The following is a 16530-nucleotide window of genomic DNA, read 5'->3' on the forward strand; positions in this document are numbered from 1 at the left end:
CACACACACACACACACCCTCTATCCAGGGTTTGGGGTTTGGGATGATGGCGACTCAGTGTCCCTTTGTCAGTGATACACACACTCGATTCACACACACACACTGGACTCACACACACACTGGACTCACACACACACACAGCAGACCAATGTCCAGTGTTTGTGTGTGTGTCCAGTGTTTGTGTGTGTGTGTCCAATGTGGGGTTAGGGTTGGACACTGGACACACACCCTCGACACAGACAGGAAAGACACACACACAGGACAGACACACACTTACTGGACACACACACAGATTGGACACACACACAGACTGGACACACACACACACAGTCAGGATATAACTTTGTCCAAGTGGTGGTAAGAATGTTTGTCTTAACCAGCCTGATAAGTCAAACATGTCTGATATGAACATTGACATAAACCCTCTACATACTTGAGTTTCTCCAGTCTGCAGTGTGGATCCTCCAGTCCAGCAGAGAGCAGTCTGACTCCTGAGTCTCCTGGGTGATTGTAGCTCAGGTCCAGCTCTCTCAGGTGTGAGGGGTTTGACCTCAGAGCTGAGACCAGAGAAGCACAGCCTTCCTCTGTGACTAGACAGCCTGACAGCCTGCAAAGAGTCAAATCATATTAAAATCACACTGCTATTCTTTGGTGGTGAAAATAGTGGCAGTATACTATATTACTATATATACTGTATATTTTTCTCCATATTCATGTCACACACTGATCTGTTTCACCTGTCTTGTGCTTGTCTCCACCCCCTCCAGGTGTCGCTTATTTCCCTGGTGTATATATCCCTGTGTTTCCCTGGTGTATATATCCCTGTGTTTCCCTGGTGTATATATCCATGTGTTTCCCTGGTGTATATATCCCTGTGTTTCCCTGGTGTATATATCCCTGTGTTTCCCCGGTGTATATATCCCTGTGTTTCCCCGGTGTATATATCCCTGTGTTTCCCTGGTGTATTTATCCCTGTGTTTCCCTGGTGTATATATCCCTGTGTTTCCCTGGTGTATATATCCCTGTGTTTCCCTGGTGTATATATCCCTGTGTTTCCCTGGTGTATATATCCCTGTGTTTCCCTGGTGTATATATCCCTGTGTTTCCCTGGTGTATATATCCCTGTGTTTCCCTGGTGTATATATCCCTGGTGTATATATTCCTGTTTTTCCCTGGTGTATATATCCCTGTGTTTCCCCGGTGTATATATCCCTGTGTTTCCCTGGTGTAAATATCCCTGATGTATATATCCCTGTGTTTCCCTGGTGTATATATCCCTGGGTTTCCCTGGTGTATATATCCCTGTGATTCCCTGGTGTATATATCCCTGTGTTTCCCTGGTGTATATATTCCTGTGTTTCCCTGGTGTATATATTCCTGTGTTTCCCTGGTGTATATATCCCTGTGTTTCCCTGGTGTATATATCCCTGTGTTTCCCTGGTGTAAATATCCCTGTGTTTCCCTGGTGTATATATCCCTGTGTTTCCCTGGTGTATATATCCCCGTGTTTCCCTGGTGTATATATCCCTGTGTTTCCCTGGTGTATATGTCCCTGTGTTTCCCTGGTGTATATATCCCTGTGTTTCCCTGGTGTATATGTCCCTGTGTTTCCCTGGTGTATATATCCCTGTGTTTCCCCGGTGTATATATCCCTGTGTTTCCCCGGTGTATATATCCCTGTGTTTCCCTGGTGTATATATCCCTGTGTTTCCCTGGTGTATATATCCCTGTGTTTCCCTGGTGTATATATCCCTGTGCTTCCCTGGTGTATATGTCCCTGTGTTTCCCTGGTGTATATATCCCTGTGTTTCCCCGGTGTATATATCCCTGTGTTTCCCCGGTGTATATATCCCTGTGTTTCCCTGGTGTATTTATCCCTGTGTTTCCCTGGTGTATATATCCCTGGTGTATATATCCCTGTGTTTCCCTGGTGTATATATTCCTGTGTTTCCCTGGTGTATATATCCCTGTGTTTCCCTGGTGTATATATCCCTGGTGTATATATTCCTGTGTTTCCCTGGTGTATATATCCCTGTGTTTCCCCGGTGTATATATCCCTGTGTTTCCCTGGTGTATATATCCCTGTGATTCCCTGGTGTATATATCCCTATGTTTCCCTGGTGTATATATCCCCGTATTTCCCTGGTGTATATATCCCCGTGTATATATCCCTGTGTTTCCCTGGTGTATATATCCCTGTGTTTCCCTGGTGTATATATCCCTGTGTTTCCCTGGTGTATATATCCCTGTGTTTCCCTGGTGTATATATTCCTGTTTTTCCCTGGTGTATATATCCCTGTGTTTCCCCGGTGTAAATATCCCTGATGTATATATCCATCCCTGTGTTTCCTGTGTATATATCCCCGTGTATATATCCCTGTGTTTCCCTGGTGTATATATCCCTGTGTTTCCCTGGTGTATATATCCCTGTGTTTCCCTGGTGTATATATCCCTGTGTTTCCCTGGTGTATATATCCCTGTGTTTCCCTGGTGTTTATATCCCTGTGTTTCCCTGGTGTATATATCCCTGTGTTTCCCTGGTGTATATATCCCTGTGTTTCCCTGGTGTATATATCCCTGTGTTTCCCTGGTGTATATATCCCTGTGATTCCTGTTTCTCTGTACCAGTTCGTCTTGTATGTTCATCAAGTCAACCAGCTTTTTTCCCTACTCCTGCTTCTATTCTTTTTTGATAGTCCTCCCGGTTTTTGTCCCTTGCCTGTTTTCTGGACTCTGTACCCGCCTGCCTGACCATTCTGCCTGTCCTGACCTCTCACCTGCCTGACCATTCTGCCTGTCCTGACCTCTAGCCTGCCTGACCATTCTGCCTGTCCTGACCTCTAGCCTGCCTGACCATTCTGCCTGTCCTGACCTCTAGCCTGCCTGACCATTCTGCCTGTCCTGACCTCTAGCCTGCCTGACCATTCTGCCTGTCCTGACCTCTAGCCTGCCTGACCATTCTGCCTGTCCTGACCTCTAGCCTGCCTGACCATTCTGCCTGTCCTGACCTCTAGCCTGCCTGACCATTCTGCCTGTCCTGACCTCTAGCCTGCCTGACCATTCTGCCTGTCCTGACCTCTAGCCTGCCTGACCATTCTGCCTGTCCTGACCTCTAGTCTGCCTGACCATTCTGCCTGTCCTGACCTCGAGCCTGCCTGACCATTCTGCCTGTCCTGACCATTCTGCCTGTCCTGACCTCTAGCCTGCCTGACCATTCTGCCTGTCCTGACCTCTAGCCTGCCTGACCATTCTGCCTGTCCTGACCTCGAATCTGCCTGCCACACTGTACATCCTGGACTCTGATCTGGTTATGACCTTTTGCCTGTCCACGACCATTCTCTTGCCTTCCCCTTTTAGTATATTAATAAATATCAAAGACTCTGACCATCTGCCTCCCGTGCCATCTGGGTCTCGCCTTGTGCCTTAAACCACACTGCTATTCTTTGAGGGTATCACCTTTTATTTGAAGTATTCTGACCAATTCACTTATAGTGTATTAAAGTAGTCAATAGTTTAGTATTTGGTCCCATATTCTTTGAACACAATGACTGCATCACGCATGTGACTGCCATGATTGAGTAAGATCATGAATGAATCATGAATAATAATGAGTGAGAAAGTCTCCATTACCAAAAACAGAGACTACAACAAAACATGCTAACCTCTCTCCATTACCAATAACAGAGGCTACAACAAAAACATGCTAACCTCTCACCATTACCAATAACAGAGGCTACAACAAAACATGCTAACCTCTCTCCATTACCAATAACAGAGGCTACAACAAAACATGCTAACCTCTCACCATTACCAATAACAGAGGCTACAACAAAAACATGCTAACCTCTCACCATTACCAATAACAGAGGCTACAACAAAACATGCTAACCTCTCACCATTACCAATAACAGAGGCTACAACAAAACATGCTAACCTCTCACCATTACCAATAACAGAGACTACAACAAAACAAGCTAACCTCTCACCATTACCAATAACAGAGGCTACAACAAAACATGCTAACCTCTCACCATTACCAATAACAGAGGCTACAACAAATCATGCTAACCTCTCACCATTACCAATAACAGAGGCTACAACAAAACATGCTGACCTCTCACCATTACCAATAACAGAGACAACAACAAAACATGCTAACCTCTCACCATTACCAATAACAGAGGCTACAACAAAACATGCTGATCTCTCACCATTACCGATAACAGAGACTACAACAAAACATGCTAACCTCTCACCATTACCGATAACAGAGACTACAACAAAACATACTAACCTCTCACCATTACCAATAACAGAGGCGACAACAAAACATGCTAACCTCTCACCATTACCAATAACAGAGGCGACAACAAAACATGCTAACCTCTCACCATTACCAATAACAGAGGATACAACAAAACATGCTAACCTTTCACCATTACCAATAACAGAGGCTACAACAAAACATGCTAACCTCTCACCATTACCAATAACAGAGGCTACAACAAAACATGTTACCTCTCACCATTACCAATAACAGAGGCTACAACAAAACATGCTAACCTCTCACCATTACCGATAACAGAGACTACAACAAAACATACTAACCTCTCACCATTACCGATAACAAAGGCGACAACAAAACATGCTAACCTCTCACCATTACCAATAACAGAGGATACAACAAAACATGCTAACCTCTCACCATTACCAATAATAAAAGCGACAACAAAACATGCTAACCTCTCACCATTACCAATAACAGAGGCGACAACAAAACATGCTAACCTCTCACCATTACCAATAACAGAGGATACAACAAAACATGCTAACCTCTCACCATTACCAATAACAGAGACTACAACAAAACAAGCTAACCTCTCACTATTACAAATAACAGAGGCTACAACAAAACATGCTAACCTCTCACCATTACCAATAACAGAGACTACAACAAAACAAGCTAACCTCTCACCATTACAAATAACAGAGGCTACAACAAAACATGCTAACCTCTCACCATTACCAATAACAGAGGCTACAACAAAACATGCTAACCTCTCACCATTACCAATAACAGAGGCTACAACAAAACATACTAACCTCTCACCATTACCAATAACAGAGGCTAAAACAAAACATGCTAACCTCTCACCATTACCAATAACAGAGGCTACAACAAAACATGCTAACCTCTCACCATTACCAATAACAGAGGCTACAACAAAACATGCTAACCTCTCACCATTACCAATAACAGAGGCTACAACAAAACATGCTAACCTCTCACCATTACCAATAACAGAGGCTACAACAAAACATGCTAACCTCTCACCATTACCAATAACAAAGGCAACAACAAAACATGCTAACCTCTCACCATTACCAATAACAGAGGCTACAACAAAACATGCTAACCTCTCACCATTACCAATAACAAAGGCTACAACAAAACATGATAACCTCTCACCATTACCAATAACAGAGGCTACAACAAAACATGCTAACCTCTCACCATTACCAATAACAGAGGCTACAACAAAACATGCTAACCTCTCACCTTTAACCTCAAATAAAAGGTGACATTCTGTCCTGTCACCTAATATGAAACATTCTATCTCAAATCCAAAATGCTGGAGAATAGCGCCACATTTTAAACTGTAAGCTTCATTGTCCAAACACATGTGGTGTGGACTATGTGTGTCTGGTAAACACATGTGGTGTGGACTATGTGTGTCTGGTAAACACATGTGGTGTGGACTATGTGTGTCTGGTAAACACATGTGGTGTGGACTATGTATGTCTGGTAAACACATGTGATGTGGACTATGTGTGTCTGGTAAACACATGTGGTGTGGACTATGTGTGTCTGGTAAACACATGTGGTGTGGACTATGTGTGTCTGGTAAACACATGTGGTGTGGACTATGTGTGTCTGGTAAACACATGTGGTGTGGACTATGTGTGTCTGGTAAACACATGTGGTGTGGACTATGTGTGTCTGGTAAACACATGTGGTGTGGACTATGTGTGTCAGGTAAACACATGTGGTGTGGACTATGTGTGTCTGGTAAACACATGTGGATCTGGTGAAAAGTTAGTCATTGAGTGAACAGGTTTTTATTTTTTATATTATTACATTTTTTACTAACGACATGCCACTTTGAGTAAGGCCAGTGTGTCTATGTATGTGGATGACTCAACATGCCACTTTGAGTAAGGCCAGTGTGTCTATGTATGTAGATGACTCATCACTATACACGTCAGCTACTACAGCGACTGAAATGACTGCAACACTCAACAAAGAGCTGCAGTTAGTTTCAGAGTGGGTGGCAAGGAATAAGTTAGTCCTAAATATTTATAAAACTAAAAACATTGTATTTGGGACAAATCACTCACTACAACTTAAACCTCAACTAAATCTTGTAATAAATCATGTGGAAATTGAGCAAGTTGAGATGACTAAACTGCTTGAAGTAACACTAGATTGTAAAACTGTCATGGTTATAACATATTGATGCAACAGTAGCTAAAATGGGGAGAAGTCTGTCCATAATAAAGCACTGCTCTGCCAACTTAACAACACTATCAACAAGGCAGGTCCTACAGGCCCTAGTTTCTACCTTCTAAACACCACTATCAACAAGGCAGGTCCTACAGGCCCTAGTTTCTACCTTCTTAACAACACTATCAACAAGGCAGGTCCTACAGGCCCTAGTTTCTACCTTCTTAACAACACTATCAACAAGGCAGGTCCTACAGGCCCTAGTTTCTACCTTCTAAACAACACTATCAACAAGGCAGGTCCTACAGGCCCTAGTTTCTACCTTCTTAACAACACTATCAACAAGGCAGGTCCTACAGGCCCTAGTTTCTACCTTCTAAACACCACTATCAACAAGGCAGGTCATACAGGCCCTAGTTTCTACCTTCTTAACAACACTATCAACAAGGCAAGTCCTACAGGCCCTAGTTTCTACCTCCTTAACAACACTATCAACAAGGCAGGTCCTACAGGCCCTAGTTTCTACCTTCTAAACACCACTATCAACAAGGCAGGTCCTACAGGCCCTAGTTTCTACCTTCTTAAAAACACTATCAACAAGGCAAGTCCTACAGGCCCTAGTTTCTACCTCCTTAACAACACTATCAACAAGGCAGGTCCTAGAGGCCCTAGTTTCTACCTCCTTAACAACACTATCAACAAGGCAGGTCCTACAGGCCCTAGTTTCTACCTTCTAAACACCACTATCAACAAGGCAGGTCCTACAGGCCCTAGTTTCTACCTTCTAAACACCACTATCAACAAGGCAGGTCCTACAGGCCCTAGTTTCTACCTTCTTAACAACACTATCAACAAGGCAGGTCCTACAGGCCCTAGTTTCTACCTTCTTAACAACACTATCAACAAGGCAGGTCCTACAGGCCCTAGTTTCTACCTTCTAAACAACACCATCAACAAGGCAGGTCCTACAGGCCCTAGTTTCTACCTTCTAAACACCACTATCAACAAGGCAGGTCATACAGGCCCTAGTTTCTACCTTCTTAACAACACTATCAACAAGGCAAGTCCTACAGGCCCTAGTTTCTACCTCCTTAACAACACTATCAACAAGGCAGGTCCTACAGGCCCTAGTTTCTACCTTCTAAACACCACTATCAACAAGGCAGGTCCTACAGGCCCTAGTTTCTACCTTCTTAACAACACTATCAACAAGGCAAGTCCTACAGGCCCTAGTTTCTACCTCCTTAACAACACTATCAACAAGGCAGGTCCTACAGGCCCTAGTGTCTACCTTCTAAACACCACTATCAACAAGGCAGGTCCGACAGGCCCTAGTTTCTACCTTCTTAACAACACTATCAACAAGGCAGGTCCTACAGGCCCTAGTTTCTACCTTCTTAACAACACTATCAACAAGGCAGGTCCTACAGGCCCTAGTTTCTACCTTCTTAACAACACTATCAACAAGGCAGGTCCTACAGGCCCTAGTTTCTATCTTCTTAACAACACTATCAACAAGGCAGGTCCTACAGGCCCTAGTTTCTACCTTCTTAACAACACTATCAACCAGGCAGGTCCTACAGGCAGGTCCTACAGGCCCTAGTCTCTACCTTCTTAACAACACCATCAACAAGGCAGGTCCTACAGGCCCTAGTTTCTACCTTCTTAACAACACTATCAACAAGGCAGGTCCTACAGGCCCTAGTTTCTACCTTCTTAACAACACCATCAACAAGGCAGGTCCTACAGGCCCTAGTTTCTACCTTCTTAACAACACTATCAACAAGGCAGGTCCTACAGTCCCTAGTTTCTACCTTCTTAACAACACTATCAACAAGGCAGGTCCTACAGGCTCTAGTTTCTACCTTCTTAACACCACTATCAACAAGGCAGGTCCTACAGGCCCTAGTTTCTACCTTCTTAACAACACTATCAACCAGGCAGGTCCTACAGGCCATAGTTTCTACCTTCTTAACAACACTATCAACAAGGCAGGTCCTACAGGCCCTAGTTTCTACCTTCTTAACAACACTATCAACAAGGCAGGTCCTACAGGCCCTAGTTTCTACCTTCTTAACAGCACTATCAACAAGGCAGGTCCTACTAGGTCCTCCCTAGTTTACCGCATCTTGACTACTGTTCAGTCGTGTGGTCAGGTGCCACAAAAAAGGATTTAGGAAAGTTGCAATTGGCTCAGAACAGGGCAGCACGGATGGCCCTTGGATGTATACAGAGAGCTAACATTAATAATATGCATGTCAATCTCTCCTGGCTGAAAGTGGAGGAGAGATTGACTTCATCACTGCCAGTATTTGTAAAATGTGCTGACATTCTGAATGTACCGAACTGTCTTTTTAAACAACTAGCTCACAGCTCAGACACCCATGTATACCCCACAAGACATGCCACAAGAGGTCTCTTCACAGTCCCCAAGTCCAGAACAGACTATGGGAGGCACACAGTACTACATAGAGCCATGACTACATGGAACTCTATTCTACATCAAGTAACTGATGCAAGCAGTAAAATTAGATTTAAAAAACGGATTAAAAAACCACCTTATGGAACAGCGGGGCCTGTAAAGAGATACACACATTGGCACACACACACACACACACACACACACACACACACACACACACACACACACACACACACACACACACACACACACACACACACACACACACACACACACACACACTCACTCACTATAAACATGGATTTAGTACTGTAGATATGTGGTAGGGGCCTGAGGGAACACAGTGTGTTGTGAAATCTGTGAATGTATTGTAATGTTGTAAAATTATATAAACTGGCTTAATTTTGCTGGACCCCAGGAAGAGTAGCTGCTGCTTTAGCAGGAACTAATGGGGATCTATAATAAATACAATACAATACAATACAAATACTTGTTGACCAACATGAATACTGACCTCAGAGTCTCCAGTTTACAGTGTTGACTCCCCAGTCCAGCAGAGAGCAGCTTCACTCCTGAATCCTTCAGGTCATTGTTACTCAGATCCAGCTCTCTCAGGTGTGAGGGGTTTGACCTCAGAGCTGAGACCAGAGAATCACAGACTTCCTCTGTGACTAGACAGCCTGACAGCCTGCAAAGATTCAAATCATATTAAAATACACTGCTATGCTTTGGTGTTGAAAATAGAGAGGCAGTATATTTTTTCAACATTTTCAGATACATCAGCGTCCTGAAACCGGACAAATCTATTCATAAATTAATGAATGTATCATTATTAGAAATGACAAATGATCAAAGTATTGCTTGTCGAGAGAAAAATGTATAGTACAAATATTTGAGTAGACTGACCAGACCAGTTTAAAAAGCAGTATCAGTCAGAAGACAGACAGTGAGGTATCAGATTTAGATTGTATTGAGTATACAGTCCACACCATATCTATAATGACAGAAGCTAACATTTTAAATGTGGCTCGATATTCCAACATTTTGGATTTGATATCAAATGTTTCATTTGAGGTGACAGGATATAATGTCACATTTTATTTGAGGGTATTTTAATACAAATCTGTTTCACCATTTAGAAATGAAAGCACTTTATGTATCTCGTCCCCCCATTTGAAGAAGTCATAAGTATTCTGACCAATTAACTCATAGTGTATTAAAGTAGTCAAAAATGTAGCATTTGGTCTGATATTCCTTTAACCCAATGACTACATCAAGCCTGTGACTCAAACTAGTTGATTGTACTTGCAGTTTGTTTTGGTTGTGTTTTGCCCAATATTAAAATGGTGGATGATGACTGGAGTAATTTTCTTTATAAGTGAATAGATAACAGGTTTCTAAACACTACTAAATTAATCCTGATGATGCCATGATTAAGAAAAATCATGAACGAATCATGAATAATAATGAGTGAGAAAGTTACAGAGGATACAACAAAACATACTAACCTCTCAACATTAACCTCAAATAGAAGGTAACATTCTGTACTGTCACCTAATATGAAACATTATATCTCAAATCCAAAATGCTGGAGCATAGCACCAAATGTAAAACTGTAAGCTTCACTGTCCAAACACATGTGGTGTGGACTATGTGTGTCTGGTAAACACATGTGGATCTGGTGAACAGTTATCACTTGTTGACCAACTACAGGAATACTGACCTCAGAGTCTCCAGTTTACAGTGGGGATTCCCCAGTCCAGCAGAGAGCAGCTTCACTCCTGAATCCTTCAGGTCATTGTTACTCAGATCCAGCTCTCTCAGGTGTGAGGGGTTTGACTCCAGAGCTGAGACCAGAGAAGCACAGCCTTCCTCTGTGACTAGACAGCCTGACAGCCTGCAAAGAGTCAAATCATATTAAAATCACACTGTTATTCTTTGATGGTCAAAATTCGCGGCGGTATATTTTTTCCAACATTTTCAGATATATCAGTGTCCTGAAACCTGCCATATCTATTCATAAACTAATGAATGTGTCATTATTATAAATGATCATGATATTATTTGTAGAGAGAAACATTTATATCCTAAACATTTGAGTAGACTGACCAGACCAGTTTAAAAAGCAGAATTAGTCAGAAGACAGACAGTGAGGTATCAGATTTAGATTGTATTGAGTATACAGTCCACACCATATCTATTTTGACAGTGAAGCTAACATTTCAAATGTGACTCTATAGTCCAACTGTTTGGATTTGAGATATAATGTTTATATGAGGTGACAGTATATAATGTAACCTTTTTTGGGGGGTATTTTAATACATATCTGTTTCACGGTTTGAAATAAAAGCACTTTATATACCTCGTCCCCCGTTTGAATTTGTCATAAGTAATCTGACCAATTCACGTATAGTGCATTAAAATTAAAGTAGTCAAAAGTTTAGTATTTGGTCTGACATTCCTTGAACGCAATGACTTCATCAAGCTTGTGACTTAAACTCGTTTACTGCATTTGCAGTTTGCTTTGGTTGTGTTTTGGGTTAGGTTTTGCCCAATATTAAAATGGTGGATGATGAATGGAGTAATCTTCTGTCTCAGTGAGTAGATAACATGTTTCTAAACACTACTAAATAAATGCTGATGATGCCATGATTAACACAAATCATGAATGAATCATAAATAAAAATAAGTGAGAAAGTTATGGAGGCTACAACAAAACATGCTAACCTCTCACCATTACCAATAACAGAGACTACAACAAAACATGCTAACCTCTCACCATTACCAATAACAGAGGCTACAACAAAACATGCTAACCTCTCACCATTACCAAAAACAGAGGCTACAACAAAACATGCTAACCTCTCACCATTACCAATAACAGAGGCTACAACAAAACATGCTAACCTCTCACCATTACCAATAACAGAGACTACAACAAAACATGCTAACCTTCCACCATTACCAAAAATAGAGGCTACAACAAAACATGCTAACCTCTCACCATTACCAATAACAGAGGCTACAACAAAACATGCTAACCTCTCACCATTACCAATAACAGAGGCAACAACAAAACATGCTAACCTCTCACCATTACCAATAACAGACGCTACAATTAACATGCTAACCTCTCACCATTACCAATAACAGAGGCTACAACAAAACATGCTAACCTCTCACCATTACCAATAACAGAGGCTACAACAAAACATGCTAACCTCTCACCATTACCAATAACAGAGGCAACAACAAAACATGCTAACCTCTCACCATTACCAATAACAGAGACTACAACAAAACATGCTAACCTCTCACCATTACCAATAACAGAGGCTACAACAAAACATGCTAACCTCTCACCATTACCAATAACAGAGGCTACAACAAAACATGCTAACCTCTCACCATTACCAAAAACAGAGGCTACAACAAAACATGCTAACCTCTCACCATTACCAATAACAGAGGCTACAACAAAACATGCTAACCTCTCACCATTACCAATAACAGAGGCTGCAACAAAACATACTAACCTCTCACCATTACCAATAATAGAGGCTACAACAAAACATGCTAACCTCCCATTACCAAAAACAGAGGCTACAACAAAACATGCTAATGATCGTTGTACCTCTGTAACTTTCTCATTCATCATCATTCACAATTCATTCATGATTATTCATAATCATGGCAGCATCCACATGAATGTAGAAGTGTTCAGAAACATCTTCAATTCTTACTGACAATACAAGTGAAGTGACTCCAAAATGACAGGACATTATTCACCATTCAGTTTCTATTAGGAAAAACATCATCCAAAACACAACCAAGACAAACTGCAAATGAATTTAACAAGTTAGTAGAATCACAAGCTTGATGTAAATCACTGCAGGCATGGAATATGGGACCAAATACTAAACTTATGACTACTTTAACACAATATAAGTGAATTTGTCCAAAATATTAAGACTTCTTCAAATGGGAGAACTACATACATAAAGTGCTTTCATATCTAAACAGTAAAATATATATGAATGAAAATACCCTCAAATGAAAGGTGACATTCTGGACTGTTGCCTAATTTGGAACATTAAATCTGAAATCCAAAATACTGGAGTATAGCACGAAATGTAAAACTGTAATCTTCACTGTCCAAACACATATGGTGTGGACTATGTGTGCCTGGTAAACACATGTGGATCTGGTGAACAGTTATCACTTGTTGACCAACTACAGGAATACTGACCTCAGAGTCTCCAGTTTACAGTGGGGATTCCCCAGTCCAGCAGAGAGCAGCTTCACTCCTGAATCCTTCAGGTCATTGTTACTCAGGTCCAGCTCTCTCAGGTGTGAGGGGTTTGACCTCAGAGCTGAGACCAGAGAAGCACAGCCTTCCTCTGTGACTAGACAGTCTGACAGCCTGCAAAGAGTCAAATCATATTAAAATCACACTGATATTCTTTGATGGTCAAAATATGCGGCGGTATATTTTTCCAACATTTTCAGATATATCAGTGTCCTGAAACCTGCCATATCTATTCATAAACTAATGAATGTGTCATTATTATAAATTATCATAATATTACTTGTAGAGAGAAACATTTATATCGCAAATATTTGAGTAGACTGACCAGACCAGTTTAAAAAGCAGTATCAGTCAAAAGACAGACAGTGAGGTATCAGATTTAGATTGTATTGAGTATACAGTACACACCATATCTATTTTGACAGTGAAGCTAACATTTTAAATGTGTCTCTATACTCCAACAGTTTGGATTTGAGATCAAATGTTTTATATGAGGTGACAGTATATAATGTAACCTTTTTTGGGGTGTATTTTAATACATATCTGTTTCACGGTTTGAAATAAAAGCACTTTATATACCTCGTCCCCCGTTTGAATTTGTCATAAGTAATCTGACCAATTCACGTATAGTGCATTAAAATTAAAGTAGTCAAAAGTTTAGTATTTGGTCTGACATTCCTTGAACGCAATGACTACATCAAGCTTGTGACTTAAACTCGTTTATTGCATTTGCAGTTTGTTTTGGTTGTGTTTTGGTTGTGTTTTGGGTTAGCTTTTGCCCAATATTAAAATGGTGGATGATGAATGGAGTAATCTTCTGTCTAAGTGATTAGATAACATGTTTCTAAACACTACTAAATAAATGCTGATGATGCCATGATTAACACAAATCATGAATGAATCATTAATAAAAATAAGTGAGAAAGTTACGGAGGCTACAACAAAACATGCTAACCTCTCACCATTACCAATAACAGAGGCTACAACAAAACATACTAACCTCTCACCATTACCAATAACAGAGACTACAACAAAACATGCTAACCTTCCACCATTACTAATAACAGAGACTACAACAAAACATGCTAACCTCTCACCATTACCAATAACAGAGGCTACAACAAAACATGCTAACCTATCACCATTACCAATAACAGAGGCTACAACAAAACATGCTAACCTCTCACCATTACCAATAACAGAGACTACAACAAAACATGCTAACCTCTCACCATTACCAATAACAGAGGCTACAACAAAGCATGCTAACCTCTCACCATTACCAATAACAGAGACTACAACAAAACATGCTAACCTCTCACCATTACCAATAACAGAGACTACAACAAAACATGCTAACCTCTCACCATTACCAATAACAGAGGCTACAACAAAACATGCTAACCTCTCACTATTGACTACAACAAAACATGCTAACCTCTCACCATTACTAATAACAGAGACTACAACAAAACATGCTAACCTCTCACCATTACCAATAACAGAGACTACAACAAAACATGCTAACCTCTCACCATTACCAATAACAGAGGGGGTATGATCTTTGTGCCTATGTAACTTTCTCATTCATCATCATTCACTATTCATTCATGATTATTCATAATCATGGTAGCATCCACATGAATGTAGAAGTGTTCAGAAACATCTTCAATTCTTACTGACAATACAAGTGAAGTGACTCCAAAATGACAGGACATTATTCACCATTCAGTTTCTATGAGGAAAAACGTAATCCAAAATTGGACGAATCTCTGAACTTTTTACGAAATGTATTTGTCCAAATAATTAAGACTTCTTCAAATGGGAAAACGACATACATACAGTGCTATCATTTCTAAACAGTAAAATATATATGTATAAATACCTTTAAATAAAAGGTGACATTCTCTACTGTCACCTAATATGAAACATTTGATCTCAAATCCAAAATGCTGGAGCATAGCACCAAATGTAAAACTGTAAGCTTCACTGTCCAAACACATATGGTGTGGACTATGTGTGTCTGGTAAACACATGTGGATCTGGTGAACAGTTATCACTTGTTGACCAACTACAGGAATACTGACCTCAGAGTCTCCAGTTTACAGTGGGGATTCCCCAGTCCAGCAGAGAGCAGCTTCACTCCTGAATCCTTCAGGTCATTGTTACTCAGATCCAGCTCTCTCAGGTGTGAGGGGTTTGACCTCAGAGCTGAGACCAGAGAAGCACAGCCTTCCTCTGTGACTCCACAGCCTGACAGCCTGAAAAGACACAAATCATATTAAAATCACACTGATATTCTTTGGTGGTGAAAATAGTGGAAGCATAACGTTTTAACATATTCAGATACATCAGTGTCCTGAAACCTGCCATATCTATTCATAAATTGATGTTTCATTTTTAGAAATTACAATTATCAAAGTATTACTTGTAGAGAGAAACATGTATAGTACAAATATTTGAGTAGACTGACCAGACCAGTTTAAAAAGCAGTATCAGTCAAAAGACAGACAGTGAGGTATCAGATTTAGATTGTATTGAGTATACAGTCCACACCATATCTATTTTGACAGTGAAGCTAACATTTTAAATGTGGCTCAATACTTTAACATTTTGGATTTCAGATCAAATGTTTCATATGAGGTGACAGTATATAATGTCACCTTTTATTTGAGGGTATTTTAATACATATCTGTTTCACCATTTAGAAATGAAAGCACTTTATGTATCTAGTCCCCCTATTTGAATATATACATATCTATTTTGACAGTGAAGCTAAGTGAGAGAGACAAACATGCTAACCTCTCACCATTACCAATAACAGAGGCTACAACAAAACATGCTAATCTCTCACCATAACCAATAACAGAGACTACAACAAAACATGCTAACCTCTCACCATTACCAATAACAGAGAATACAACAAAACATGCTAACCTCTCCAAACTACCAATAAGAGGCTACAACAAAACATGATAACCTCTCCAAACTACCAATAACAGAGGCTACAACAAAACATGCTAACCTCTCACCATTACCAATAACAGACTACAACAAAACATGCTAACCTCTCACCATTACCAATAACAGAGGCTACAACAAAACATGCTAACCTCTCACCATTACCAATAACAGAGGCTACAACAAAACATGCTAACCTCTCACCATTACCAATAACAGAGGCTAAAACAAAACATACTAACCTCTCACCATTACCAATAACAGAGGATACAACAAAACATACTAACCTCTCACCATTAACCTCAAATAAAAGGCGACATTCTGTACTGTCAC

General features: G+C 40.6%; 1 protein-coding gene across 1 annotated transcript; it reads right to left on the reverse strand.

Annotated features, from left to right (window-relative positions):
* Positions 1-323: 323 nt before the first annotated feature.
* LOC129867809 (ribonuclease inhibitor-like) lies at positions 324-15609 on the reverse strand. The gene is made up of 6 exons (XM_055941311.1): positions 15587-15609; positions 15324-15497; positions 13177-13350; positions 10651-10824; positions 9442-9615; positions 324-607 (listed from the first exon to the last, which is right to left on the reverse strand). Exons 1-6 carry the CDS (start codon positions 15607-15609, stop codon positions 373-375), a joined length of 954 nt encoding a protein of 317 aa, XP_055797286.1. The 3' UTR covers positions 324-372.
* Between the last annotated feature and the right edge of the window lie 921 nt (positions 15610-16530).

This window comes from Salvelinus fontinalis, chromosome 2 (assembly GCF_029448725.1).
Source record: "Salvelinus fontinalis isolate EN_2023a chromosome 2, ASM2944872v1, whole genome shotgun sequence".
Taxonomy (NCBI): Eukaryota; Metazoa; Chordata; class Actinopteri; order Salmoniformes; family Salmonidae; genus Salvelinus; species Salvelinus fontinalis.

What these genes read in the sequence shown, in the direction of transcription:
- LOC129867809 (XM_055941311.1), bottom strand. Translation starts at nt 15,609, where the DNA reads ATGGCAGGTTTCAGGACACTGAT. An exon ending in TGTAAACTGGAGACTCTGAG is followed by an intron (nt 13,351 to 15,323) that starts GTCAGTATTCCT and finishes GACTCTTTGCAG; the next exon opens with GCTGTCAGACTGTCTAGTCA. An exon ending in TGTAAACTGGAGACTCTGAG is followed by an intron (nt 608 to 9,441) that starts GTCAGTATTCAT and finishes GACTCTTTGCAG; the next exon opens with GCTGTCAGGCTGTCTAGTCA.